The sequence below is a fragment of the Dermochelys coriacea genome, chromosome 2 (assembly GCF_009764565.3).
Source record: "Dermochelys coriacea isolate rDerCor1 chromosome 2, rDerCor1.pri.v4, whole genome shotgun sequence".
NCBI lineage: Eukaryota > Metazoa > Chordata > Testudines > Dermochelyidae > Dermochelys > Dermochelys coriacea.
The window spans coordinates 157,368,646-157,380,683 of NC_050069.1; the positions used below are offsets into that span (position 1 = coordinate 157,368,646).

The following is a 12,038-nucleotide window of genomic DNA, read 5'->3' on the forward strand; positions in this document are numbered from 1 at the left end:
AGATCTTGGAAGACTAAGGATGTACCACAGGACTAGAAAAGAGCTAATGCCATGCCAATATTTTAAAAGGGTAAATGGGAAGACTTAGGAAACTACAGACAGATTAGCCTGACATCAGTCCTGGACAAAATCATGGAAAGGCTGATACGGGATGTAATCAGTAAAGGATTAAAAGATGGTAGCATAATTAATACCAATCAACATGATTTTATGGAAAATAAATCCTCTTGGACAAACTTTACTTTGTTTTTGAATGAGATTACAAGTTTGTTGGTAACTGTAAGTGTATTGACATAAGATACTTAGATTTCTGTAAGGCTTTTGACTTAGTCCCACATGACATTCATAAAACTCAATGTAGCCCACATTAAATCAATTAAAAACTCCTCAAAACATAATTGTAAATATGGAATTGCCATCCAAGGAAGGCCCTTCTAGTTGGATCCTGCAGGGATCTGTTCTCAGCCCAGTGCTGTTCAATATCTTTCTCAATGCTCTAGAAGAAAATATATCTCATTACTAGTAACATTTGCAGGTAAAACAAAAATTGGTGGAGTGGTAAATAACTGTGGAGACAGATCAGTTATACAGGCTGACCTGGATGGCTTGGTAAGGTAGGCTTATTGGAACATCATGTGTTCTAAAACAGCCAAATTGAAGGTTATATATCTAGGAACTAAAAATGTAGATCACTTTTATAGGATGAGGGAGTGTGTCCTGGCAAGGACTTAGGCGGGTATGGTACATAAAAGATGAACATGAGCTTCCAGTGTGATCCTATAGCTAAAAGGGTGAACACAATCCTTGGATCTATAAGCAGGGGAATATCATTAGAAGTAGGGAGATGGCATTACCTTTGTATGCAGCATAAGTGAGACCATTACTGGAATCCTGGGTCCAGTTCTGGTGTTCACACATAAAAAAGGATGTTTAAAAATTAGAAAGAGTAAACAAAGGCTACAAGAATTACCTGCAGTCTGGCAAAGATGCATTACAGTGAGAGGCTTAAGAAGCTTCTCACATTTTTTCAAATCAAGAAAGGATATATATTTTTAAAAGATATACTAGACATTATGGACTTGCTGCAGAGATTATGTGTGAGGTTCTATGGCTAGCGTTATGCAAGAGGTCAGACACAATTATCCCTTTTGGCCCTAAAGTCTATGAATTAGAAGTTGTATATACTGTTTGAGTCATAGGAAGTGAAAGTTTTGGAGGAATTATATTTGTAAGTTCTTAAATAAATTCTAAACCTTATGTAAATCCACGTACCCGGCTTGCATTGCCTATCGTCAAGCTCCTCTTTCACCATTCATTATAATCTGTCACAACAAGCACTAGGACTGACATGAAAAGCATGTAAAAGCATAAAAACCAATGGTTAAGCTACGTTTATGTCACGGGAGTCATGGAAGTCACAGAATCCATGACCTCCAGAGACCTCTGTGACATTCTCTGCTTCAGCCCCAGGGAGGGCAGGACTCTGGACCTGGCGGCCAGCGGGGCCCTGGCAGGGTTCCTGAAACAGGGGGACCCCTGAAAGGTTCCAGCGACGGGTGACAGCCTCATGCGGGGGAAGGGGAATGCCTTGGGCAAGCGGCTAAGGGTGTCACAGAGAGGACACGGCGTCTGAGAACTTTTCTTTATTGCCCGTGACCTGTGCGTGACTTTTACTAAAAATAACCATGACAAAATCTTAGCCTTAGCAATGGTAAATGTCCAATTGAAACACACAACTTCAAGATTAAACTTCCACTCTGTATGTTTTGCTGACAGCTGAGATCAGCACTGATGTACTGCAATTTCAAATCATGACAGAGCAAAGTAAGAATGAAGCGGAGAACTTAAAGTTGGAGCTACAAAGGTAAGTACAAGGAAAGGAACAATATTAATCTAATGGGTAAGGGTTTGGTGATTAATAAAGCTACTAAGAATATGTAAATATTTGGCAGTATGTTGAAGAGGACTTGCAGGTAACCAGCTACACGGGTCAACTAGAGGATGAAATATCCTTCTGATTCATGGCATTTTAGGCTAAGAGCACCCAATTTGTTTTCCAGCTTTACATGATATTTGAAGCAACATAATTGCATACAAATCAAGCAGGCACAAGGCCTTGTGTGAGCACAACAGCTGCCACAGTCCAAGACTGGGTGTAATATGTTCATTCCTCCCCATCATGAGGGACCAGCTCTGCCACACATAATCAGGGCCCTGTCTCTTTTGGGGAAGCTAGCATTGGCAGCGGTTTTAGGCTGGAGCAGTCCTTGTGTTCAGGAGATTGTCAGGGCTGTCATTGTTCCTGGCCTTACCTGAGCCACAAAGAGGTGAGAGGAAGGATCCTTGTACTCTCTTCCCCCCTTATCTTCCTCTGCAGGGTCAGGTGCAATCCAGCCCTGAAAGTTTCTGCCCAAAAAGGGATTATTTTTGCCAGTTGTTATGACTGATAGATTGTGTGTTTATTCCCAATAATTGTGTGATTATTCCCAATGCTTTACAAGGGACTTACAGAGACAAGGTGGGTGAGGTAATATCTTTTATTGGACCAACTTATGTTGGTGAGAGAGAGAAGCTTTGAGTTTACACAGAGCTCTGCTTCAGGGCTGGGAAATTGTTGGGTCAATAAAAGATATTACCTCACCCATCTTGTCTCTATAATATCCTGGGACCAACAGAACTAGAACACCACAGCATTCAAGGAATTTACAGATATTTCTGGTCCCTAATTTGCCATTAAATTATCTAAAGCATCTCACTATAAACACTATAAGAGAGGCTCAAATTAAATGTATACTCCAAATTAAAAAACATAGTAAGACGACCAAAAAAGGGCCACAATGGCTAAACAACAAAGTGAATGGAGTGGATAGAGGCAAAAAGGCATCCTTTAAAAATTGGAAGTCAAATCCTACTGAGGAAAACAGAAAGGAGCATAAACGTTGGCAAGTCAAGTGTAAAAGTATAATTAGTCAGGTCAAAAAAGAATTTGAAGAGCAACTTGCAAAAGACTCAAAAACTAACAGCAAAAAAATGTGTAAGTACATGGAAAGCAAGAAGCCTGCCAAACAATCACGGATGAACAAGGTGCTAAAGGAGCACTCAAGGACAATAAGGCCATTGCAGAGAAGTTAAATTAATTCTTTGCATTGGTCTTCACTGAAGAGGATGAGGAATATTCCCACACCTGACCCATTCTTTTTCGGTGACAAATCTGAGGAACTGTCCCACACTGAAGTGTCAGTAGAGGAGGTTTCAGAACAAATTGATAAATTAAACAGTAATAAGTTACCAGGATCAGATGGTATTAATCAAAGAGTTCTGAACAAACTCAGATATGAAATTGCAGAGCTCCTAACTGTGCTATGTAACTTATTGTTTAAAACAGCCTCTGTACCAAATGATTGGAAGCACTGTTCCCTCTAAGCTGTGTGCATGTGTGCGCAGGCACACCGATTCTAAACCACGGGGAAACACTGTGCACACATTTGTCTCACGTCCTGACCGCACATCGATCAGGACACCCTTTGACCGCTCTAAAAGCGCTTGGGATGGGGTGGCGTGTGAGGGCTCCATGCCCGTGTTCCGCTGGGGCAGGAGGTGGTGATGCACGAGGGCTCCGTGCCCCTGTCCTGTAGGGGTGGGGGGCCTGCAGAGGACACAGCTGAGCCCAGATTGCCCCCTGACCCAGGGGGATGATGGGGAGGGTGCAAGGTGTAAGTTTTGCCTACAGCGCAAAATATCCTTGTGCCCCCGACCAGATCCAACCCTAAGACCCAAAGGGATCTGCTGGTTCTTACGGTCTCTGCGTGTTGCTGGCGCCTGTAAGCCCCACTCTGCGGCTCTGGCAGCTCCCACTGGCACTTTTCCCCAATGGGAGCCACGGAGCTTGCACTTGTGGCGGGCACAGCACATGGAGAGCGGAGATCCCGTTCCCCTGCTGCTGTGACCCTAGGAGCCAGAGACATCCCAGCAGGGCTGGTGAGTGTGGCCAGGGAAGCGGGCAGGGTGTGATGGTAAGTGTCTGGGAGATGTGTGGGGGGGTGCTGGGCTGAGAGAATGTGGAGGGCGCTGGGCAGTGGGGGAGGTTTGTGTGTTTTGGAGTGCTAGGCAGTGGGGGCCTGTTGGGGGGTGCTGGACAGTGGGGGAGATCTGTGTGTGTCAGGACGCTGGGCAGTGGGGTCTGTGTGGGACATTGTTTAGTTGTGGTGGAGGGGTTGTGGGGAAGGGCACTGGGAGGGAGGGAGAAGAAATCTGTGTTTATTGGGAAACTAGCGAGGGGGGTTCTGTGTGGGGTGCTGGGCAGCTGTGGTGGGGCTGTGGGCGTGGAGCGCTGGGCAGGGGTGGTGGTATGCACAGCACTGTGCATTTGAGTCAAATGTGGGGGGTTGTGGGCATAGTGGGTTCAGGGGGTGCAGGGCAGGGGAGCTGTGTGGTTCTCTTCTCTCTCCCCCCCACCCCACCCCTGCTCACCCAATATGTCCTGATATTTCACTCTTGCCATCCGGTCACCCTATTTACGGGTGACTTTTGACATTGTTCGCCCGCCATCTATCAACAGAGATTCTACTAGCTGGCAAGGGGGGGAAGGGAAGGAGCGCAATGAATCATACCCCTCCCCGCCTGCAATTCGAATGTGGAACATTGATCATGTTGGGACGGTCGGGTGGGGGGACCCACACATCTCCTTGTAGTCTGTTCATTTGGCTGTGTACAAACTCAAGTACGTGTGAATAAATCAAAATGCCTGGCTGTAGTTGCTAAGGAACTGCAAAGATTTCCCAGAAATGAACAAAGGTAAGTGTTGTTTTCGTGTTTGAAATCTTTCAAAGGCATTGGACTTTATACATTTACTCGTGATGTTTTACCCATTTACTCGTGATGTTTTACCATTTTCTGGCATTTTTTTGCCGCAGATACATGGACATGATCGGAGCTATGCACAAACCTCCAGTATCATGATCTGAATGATCTCCCGTTTGCCCTTTTGTCGAGTCACACTGTTGAAATAGTAGCCATATAATAAAAGCATTAATTTTAAATAAACCAATCTGGTAAAAAATCAATCCCAAAATGTCATTGTCTAGAGGTCTAAAGCATAAAAGAACAGTGACTTCATTTAAATCTGGATGAGACTATAGAGACGGTTATACCAAAGTCACATAGTGTAATGCCTGTTAAACTTCATGAAATATTCACATAAAGATGAGGACAACGGAGTGGTTTGTGTATATTGTTGAGATGGCAGAGCTCCGGGAGAATTTTCAACAGGAAGAATGTGGAACGATGGATGGAAGTTGGATTTCTTAAAGCGTCATCTGTCAAATAAGCCTCATATAGATGGTGTAACAAGACTTAGAAACAAAAACCCTTCCTTAGGGAGCGGGTTGCTTACCATGATTCTTGAAAGTCCAGCTGAAAAGCAGAGGAGGCAAATTAATCTTGAAAGCAAGCACTCAAACAGAGAAGAAATCAAGGTACTTGCTGACAACGTGGTGCTGGCTATTAAAATGAACAGCTCAGTGCTTTCTGTTCAGGATATTAATGACCATATGGAAAAGTATGTGCGCAGACCAGCGAGAGGGAGAAGTAAAAATTATGCTTTTGAATTTCTTGAACTTAGCAACTGCATTGTCCAAAATGACCTCATGCATGAAATAGCATCAGCAATGTTTCATACTCTAGCTGCTGATGAAAGCACTGATATATCCATTAACAGATACTTGATGCTCTACTTTAAATATAGATCCATAAATTCTGCAGACTATAAAACTTTGTTTGGTGGACTATTACAATTGTAAGAATGTGATGCTGTTTCAGTAGTGCTTATAAAAAACACCAACTTGATCTAACGAAAATGACTGATTGAAAATGGTGATGTTCACATCTGATGGTCCCTCCGTGATGTTGGGCAAACTCAATAGCGTGGCAGCTCAGCTGAAACGTGATATTCCACACTTAGTCAAGCAACATTGCGTTACACACTGGGAAGACTAGGGGATTTCCGATGCATGGAAAGAGGTCAAGCTCATAAGAGACATCAAAACCTTAATGAGAACTACACAGTGTTCTGTCGGTCATCCAGGAGAAAATACAAAGTTCAGGAAATAGTGGATGCTTCTGAATGCGAGTCAGTGGCTTTCTGGCCACTCAATGAAGTGTGCTGGTTATCTCTGCACTTTGAGCAATTATTTGCAACTATAATCCTCTTCTGGAATATTTTGAGCAAGACAAAAGATACTGATCCAGTTTCTAAATACTGCCACAAAAAGCTGAATACCATGGAATACCAAATAACATTAGAAGTTTTGAATGGATGTTTTGTCAGAGATTGGCTTCACTATCCACACTGCTCCAGAAATGGGGCCTTACATCTTGTCAGGGTTCCTTCCCCACTCTGAACTCTAAGGTACAGATGTGGGGACCTGCATGAAAACCTCCTAAGCTTACTTTTACCAGTTTAGGTTAAAACTTCCCCAAGGTACAAACTGTTTTATCTTTTGCCCTTGGACTTTACTGCCACCACCAAACGTCTAACCGGTATTATTAATATTAGGAAAGAGTCCATTTGGAAACGTCTTTCCCCCCACAAAATCCTCCCAAACGTTACACCCTCCCTTTCTGGGGAAGGTTTGATAAAAATCCTCACCAATTTGCATTTGGTGACCACAGACCCGAACTCCTGGATCTTAAGAACAATGAAAAAGCATTCAGTTTCTTAAAAGAAGAATTTTAATAGAAGAAAAAGTAAAAAGAATCACCTGTGTAAAATCAGGATGGTAAATACCTTACAGGGTAATCAGATTCAAAACGTAGAGAATCCCTCTAGGCAAAACCTTAAGTTACAAAAAGACACAAAAACAGGAATATCCATTCCCTCCAGCACAGCTTATTTTCTCAGCCATTTAAAGAAATCAGAATCTAACACATATCTAGCTAGATTACTTACTAAGTTCTAAGACTCCATTCCTGTTCTGTCCCCGACAAAAGCATCACACAGACACAGAGAGAGACGCTTTGTTTTTCCCTCCCCCCAGCTTTTGAAAGTATCTTGTCTCCTCATTGGTCAGTTTAGTCAGGTGCCAGCGAGGTTATCCTAGCTTCTTAACCCTTTACAGCTGAAAGGGTTTTTCCTCTGGCCAGGAGGAATTTTAAAGGTGTCTACCCTTCCCTTTAAATTTATGACACACCTCTTGAAGCATTTCACCTTGCCCGAGGTAAACTGAACAAGATCAGAAGACAGTACCTTGGAGATTCAGTCTTATGGAATGACAAAGTTAAGGCTCTCTTAGATATGCTCTCAAGAAAATAATGAAATTGATACCAGTTCCATAATAACTTTCATAAACATCTTGTGTGCACATTTGGCAGACAGGTTTCCAGAGGAGTAAGTCCAGGAGTGGTCTGCTTTTGATTGTGCAGCAATAGTTAAGTGTGACTTCAATTTTGGAATTCATCAGGTCAAATCCCTATGTTCAAAATATAAAGACTTTCTTGCTGAAGAGATTGTTATAGTCAGTCAGTACAATGAGTTCAAGTTTGCAGTAGCCGAAAGAATCAAAAGCCAATTGGTTTTAAGTTTCCCGTATATGGTGATATTTGCTCACCAGAATGAACAGTTTCAGGATCTTGCAAACTTGATGGATATTGGAGGAACATTCTTAGCATCAAGTGCAGACTGTGAGTGTGGCTTTAGCTTAATGAACACTCTAAAAAACAAACTACGTAATTGTTTACAAGTAGATCATTTGGACATGCTGATGTGTATTAAGAGTTACCAGCTGGATGGAGGACTGATAGATCTGGACAGAGTTTATATTGAATGGGCAAATGAAAAAGATCGCAGGGAAAAACAGTAAAGTTAGTTTAGCAGTCTTTGACATTTCGACCAATGAGGAAATTGAAATGCATTTGTAATTACATCTCTTATTCTTGGCTGATAATCATTTATTGATATTTTTTAGGAAAATTTTAAATTTAAAACACAAACTTTTATTTTTCTTTTTTATACTTATGATGTCTCTATCTGAAAATCCATATAAGTTGACACAAATTGCAAATTTAAAACTTTTTAAATGTATAGGCATTTTACTACTCGCTTGGGCGCATTAGCCTCCTGGTGCACAAATTTGAACTCTGCTTCAAAAATTTGCACAGAAGAAATTTTTTGTGCACACGGCCTGTCAAAAATTAGAGAGAACATTGACTGGAAGATAGCTTAATTTGATGCCAATTTTTGAGAGAGACTCCTGAGGCGATCTTGGCAATTATAAACTGGTAAGCCTAACTTCAGTACCAGGCAAATTGGTTTAAAATTGTAGTAAAGAACAGAATTTGCAGACATATAGATGAACTCAATTTGTTAGGGAAGAGTCAATGCAGCTTTTGTAAAGGAAAATCATGCCTCACAATCTATTAGAATTTGAGGGGGTCAACAAATAAGTGCACAAAGTCTGATCCAGTGGATATAATTTATTTGGACTTTCAGAAAGCCTTTGACAAGGTCCCTCACCAAAGGTTCTTAAAAGTAAGCAGTCATGGGATAAGATGGAAGGTCCTCTCATGGATTAGTAACTAGTTAAAAGATAGGGTAGGAATAAATGGTCAGTTTTCAGAATGAAAAGAGGTAAATAGTGGTGTCCTGCAGGGATCTGCACTGGTGAGGCCACATGCAAGTATTGTGTCCAGTTTGGGGCCCCCACTACAAAAAGGATATGGACAAATTGCAGAGAGTCCAGCTGAGGGCAACAAAAATGATCAGGGGGCTGGGGCACATGACTCATGAGGAGAGACTGAGGGAACTGGGCTTATTTAGTCTGCAGAAGAGAAGAGTGAGCGGGTGATTTGATAGCAGCCTTCAACTAACTGAAATGGGGGCGGGTTCCAAAGAGGATGGAGCAAGGCTGTTCTCAGTGGTGGCAGATGACAGACCAAGGAGCAATGGTCTCAAGTTGCAGTGGGGGAGGTCTATGTTGGATATTAGGAAAAAGTATTTCATGTCAAACCAACCTGATAGCTTTCTTTGACAGGGTAACAAGCCTTGTGGATGGGGGGAAGCGGTAGATGTGGTATATTTTGACTTTAGTAAGGCTTTTGATACTGTCTCGCATGACCTTTTCATAAACAAACTAGGGAAATATAACCTAGATTGAGCTATTATAAGGTGGGTGCATAACTGGTTGGAAAATCATTCCAAGAGAGTAGTTATCAGTGGTTCACAGTCATATGGAAGGACATAATGAGTGGGGTCCCACAGGGATCGGTTCTGGGTTTGGTTCTGTTCAATATCTTCATCAAGATATTTAGATAATGGCATAGAGAGTACACTTATAAAGTTTGTGGACAATACCAAGCTGGGAGAGGTTGCAAGTGCTTTGGAGGATAGGATTAAAATTCTAAATGATCTGGACAAACTGGAGAAATGGTCTGAAGTAAATAGGAAGAAATTCAATAAGGACAAATTCAAAGTACTCCACTTTCAGCAAATTTCAGCAAGGGTGATTTAGGTTGGACATTAGGAAAAAATTCCTAACTGCCAGAATGGGTAAGCACTGGAATAAATTGCCTTGGGAGGTTGTGGAATCTCCATCCTTGGGGATTTTTAAGAGACGGTTGGACAAACACCTGTCAGGGATGGTCTAGACAATACTTTGTTCTGCCTTGAGTGCAGGGGACTGGACTAGATGACCTCTCAAGTTTCTTTCCAGTTCTATGATTCTATGAAACACTGGAATGGGTTACCTAGGGAAGTGGTGGAATCTCCATCCTTAGAGGTTTTTAAGGTCTGGCTTGACAAAGCCCTGGCTGGGATGATTTGGTTGGCGTTGGTCCTGCTTTGAGCAGGGGGTTGACTAGATGACCTCCTGAGGTCTCTTCAAATGCTAATCTTCTATGATTCTATGGTGTGGAGTGGGTCCAGTACTGTTCAACATATTCATAACTGATCTCGAAAAAGGGGTAAACAGCGAGGTGGCAAAATTTGCAGACAATACAAAGCTACTCAAGATAGGAAAATCCAAAGGGATCTCACAAAATTGAGTGTCTGGGCAATAAAATGGCAGATGAAATTCCATGTTAATAAATGCAAAATAATGCACTTTGGAAAACGTAATCCCAACTATACATACAAAATGATGAGGTCTAAATTAGCTGTTACCACTCAAGAAAGAGATCTTGGAGTGATTGTGGATAGTTCTCTGAAAACATCCACTCAGTGTGCAGCAGCAGTCTAAAAAACTAACAGAATGTTAGGAACCATTAGGAAAGGGACAGATAATGAGACAGCAAATATATTTCCTCTATTTAAATCCATGTATGCCCACACTTTGAATACTATGTGCAGTTCTGGTAGCCACATCACAAAAAAGATATATTAGAATTGGAAAAGGTACAGAGATGGGCAACAAAAATGATTAAGGGTATGGAACAGCTCCCACATGAGGAAAGATTAAAAAGATGGTGACTCTTCAATTTGAAAAAGACACAACAAAGGGGGGCTATGATCAAGGTCTATAAAATCACAAATGTCATGGAGAAAGTGAATATGGAAGTGTTATTTACTCCTTCACATAACACAAGCACCAGGTGTCATCCAATGGTGTCATCCAATAGACAGCAGGTTCAAAACGAACAAAAGGAAGTACTCTGCACACAACACACAGTCAAACCTGTGGAACTCATTGCCAGGGGATATTGTGAAGGCCAAAACTATAACTGGGTTCAAAAAAGATTTAGATAAATTCATGGAGGACAGATCCATTAATGGCTATTAGCCAAAATAGTCAGGGATGCAACCCCATGCTCTGGGAGTCCCTTGCCTCTGACTGCCAGAAGCTGAGAGTGGATCACAGGGGATGGATCCCTCAATAATTGAACTGTTCTGTTCATTCTGTCTGAAGTACATGACATTGTCCACTGTTGGAAGACAGGATACTGGACTAGTACCACTGGTCTGAAGGCTTTTCTTATGTTCTAACACTGCGTGCTTTTTTATCAGAGTACTCAGGGCCATACCCAGCTGCCATTACTCAGGCAAAACTCCCAATGAAGTCTGGGTAAAGACTGTAGGATCAGCCCCTCAAATTTTGAGGGAGGGCGGTATTGTTTATTCCGTTCTAGAGATGAGCCACAGATACAAATTTCAGAACTGAACTGCTTCAAAATTCAAGGAGTTTGGGCTCAACTGCTCTATCCATCTGATAAAGGAGCCCTGGTGCATGTTGTGTAGCATAACAAACAGATTTAAAATTACATAACATGCACCATGGGCTTTACTTTAAGAATAAAGTAGCCCCTAGTCTGCAAGGCTGTCTCTACAAGTTAGTTCAAGATGGCTGTTATAAAATGAACAACGAACTCCAGGCTCTCACTTTGAGGATCTATAGGGGTTCTTTTCCTTCTTCATTGCTTCTTTAAATAAAGTAAAAATAGTCCACATCAAAAGTACAGGTTTGCTCTGACTATGGCTCAGTGTGAACTGGAAAGTTTGGATCTAGATCTGAACTGCCCAACAGTTCAAGTAGGTTTGGATATGATGTTGCCATGAGATGCCATACTTGCTTAAGTATACAAATTACTGATCACCATAAACGTTATTAGTAAGCTGGAAAGGATAAAGGCACTAATTCAGGAAAGCATTTAATTATATGCGTAAGTGCTTTCCTGAATCAGAACCACAATGAGGAGCAACATAGTAAGCCATCTATACTAACCTTTTCTCTGCTCACTCCTTGCAAAACAATAGCACCAGAACCAGCTTCTGGTTTTAGTATTTCCTGGGCTACTGTAGTGGTCTCACTTTCATGTTGATTATTTCCTGCATTGGTTGAACCTTAAAATAAAATAAAATAAAATAAAATAAAATAAAACAAAACGCATTAGAAGACATTTATCAGGGAAGAGAGCAAACATACAGTAAGGCAAAAGAAAGAGACAAAAAAATACACAAACAGAAGATGAAACTGGGAAAGAAGAAGAGAACCCCCCAAAACTCAAGGCAAAAATAAAATCTTTCTGTAATAGAGAAGGATGGAGTTAAATAA

General features: G+C 41.6%; 1 protein-coding gene and 1 long non-coding RNA gene across 7 annotated transcripts in view; both read right to left on the bottom strand.

Moving 5' to 3' along the window:
* Positions 1-12,038, bottom strand: part of LOC122458852 — a 523,493-nt gene that overhangs the window by 267,841 nt on the left and 243,614 nt on the right. The window lies entirely within an intron of this gene.
* The window catches only part of COL15A1 (collagen type XV alpha 1 chain), a 293,396-nt gene that overhangs the window by 143,098 nt on the left and 138,260 nt on the right, over positions 1-12,038 (bottom strand). For all 6 annotated transcript variants that reach the window (XM_043508544.1, XM_038392464.2, XM_043508545.1 and 3 more), the window contains one exon: positions 11,709-11,827. In XM_043508544.1, coding sequence (XP_043364479.1) covers positions 11,709-11,827 — 119 coding nt within the window. The remainder of the gene's footprint in view (positions 1-11,708; positions 11,828-12,038) is intronic.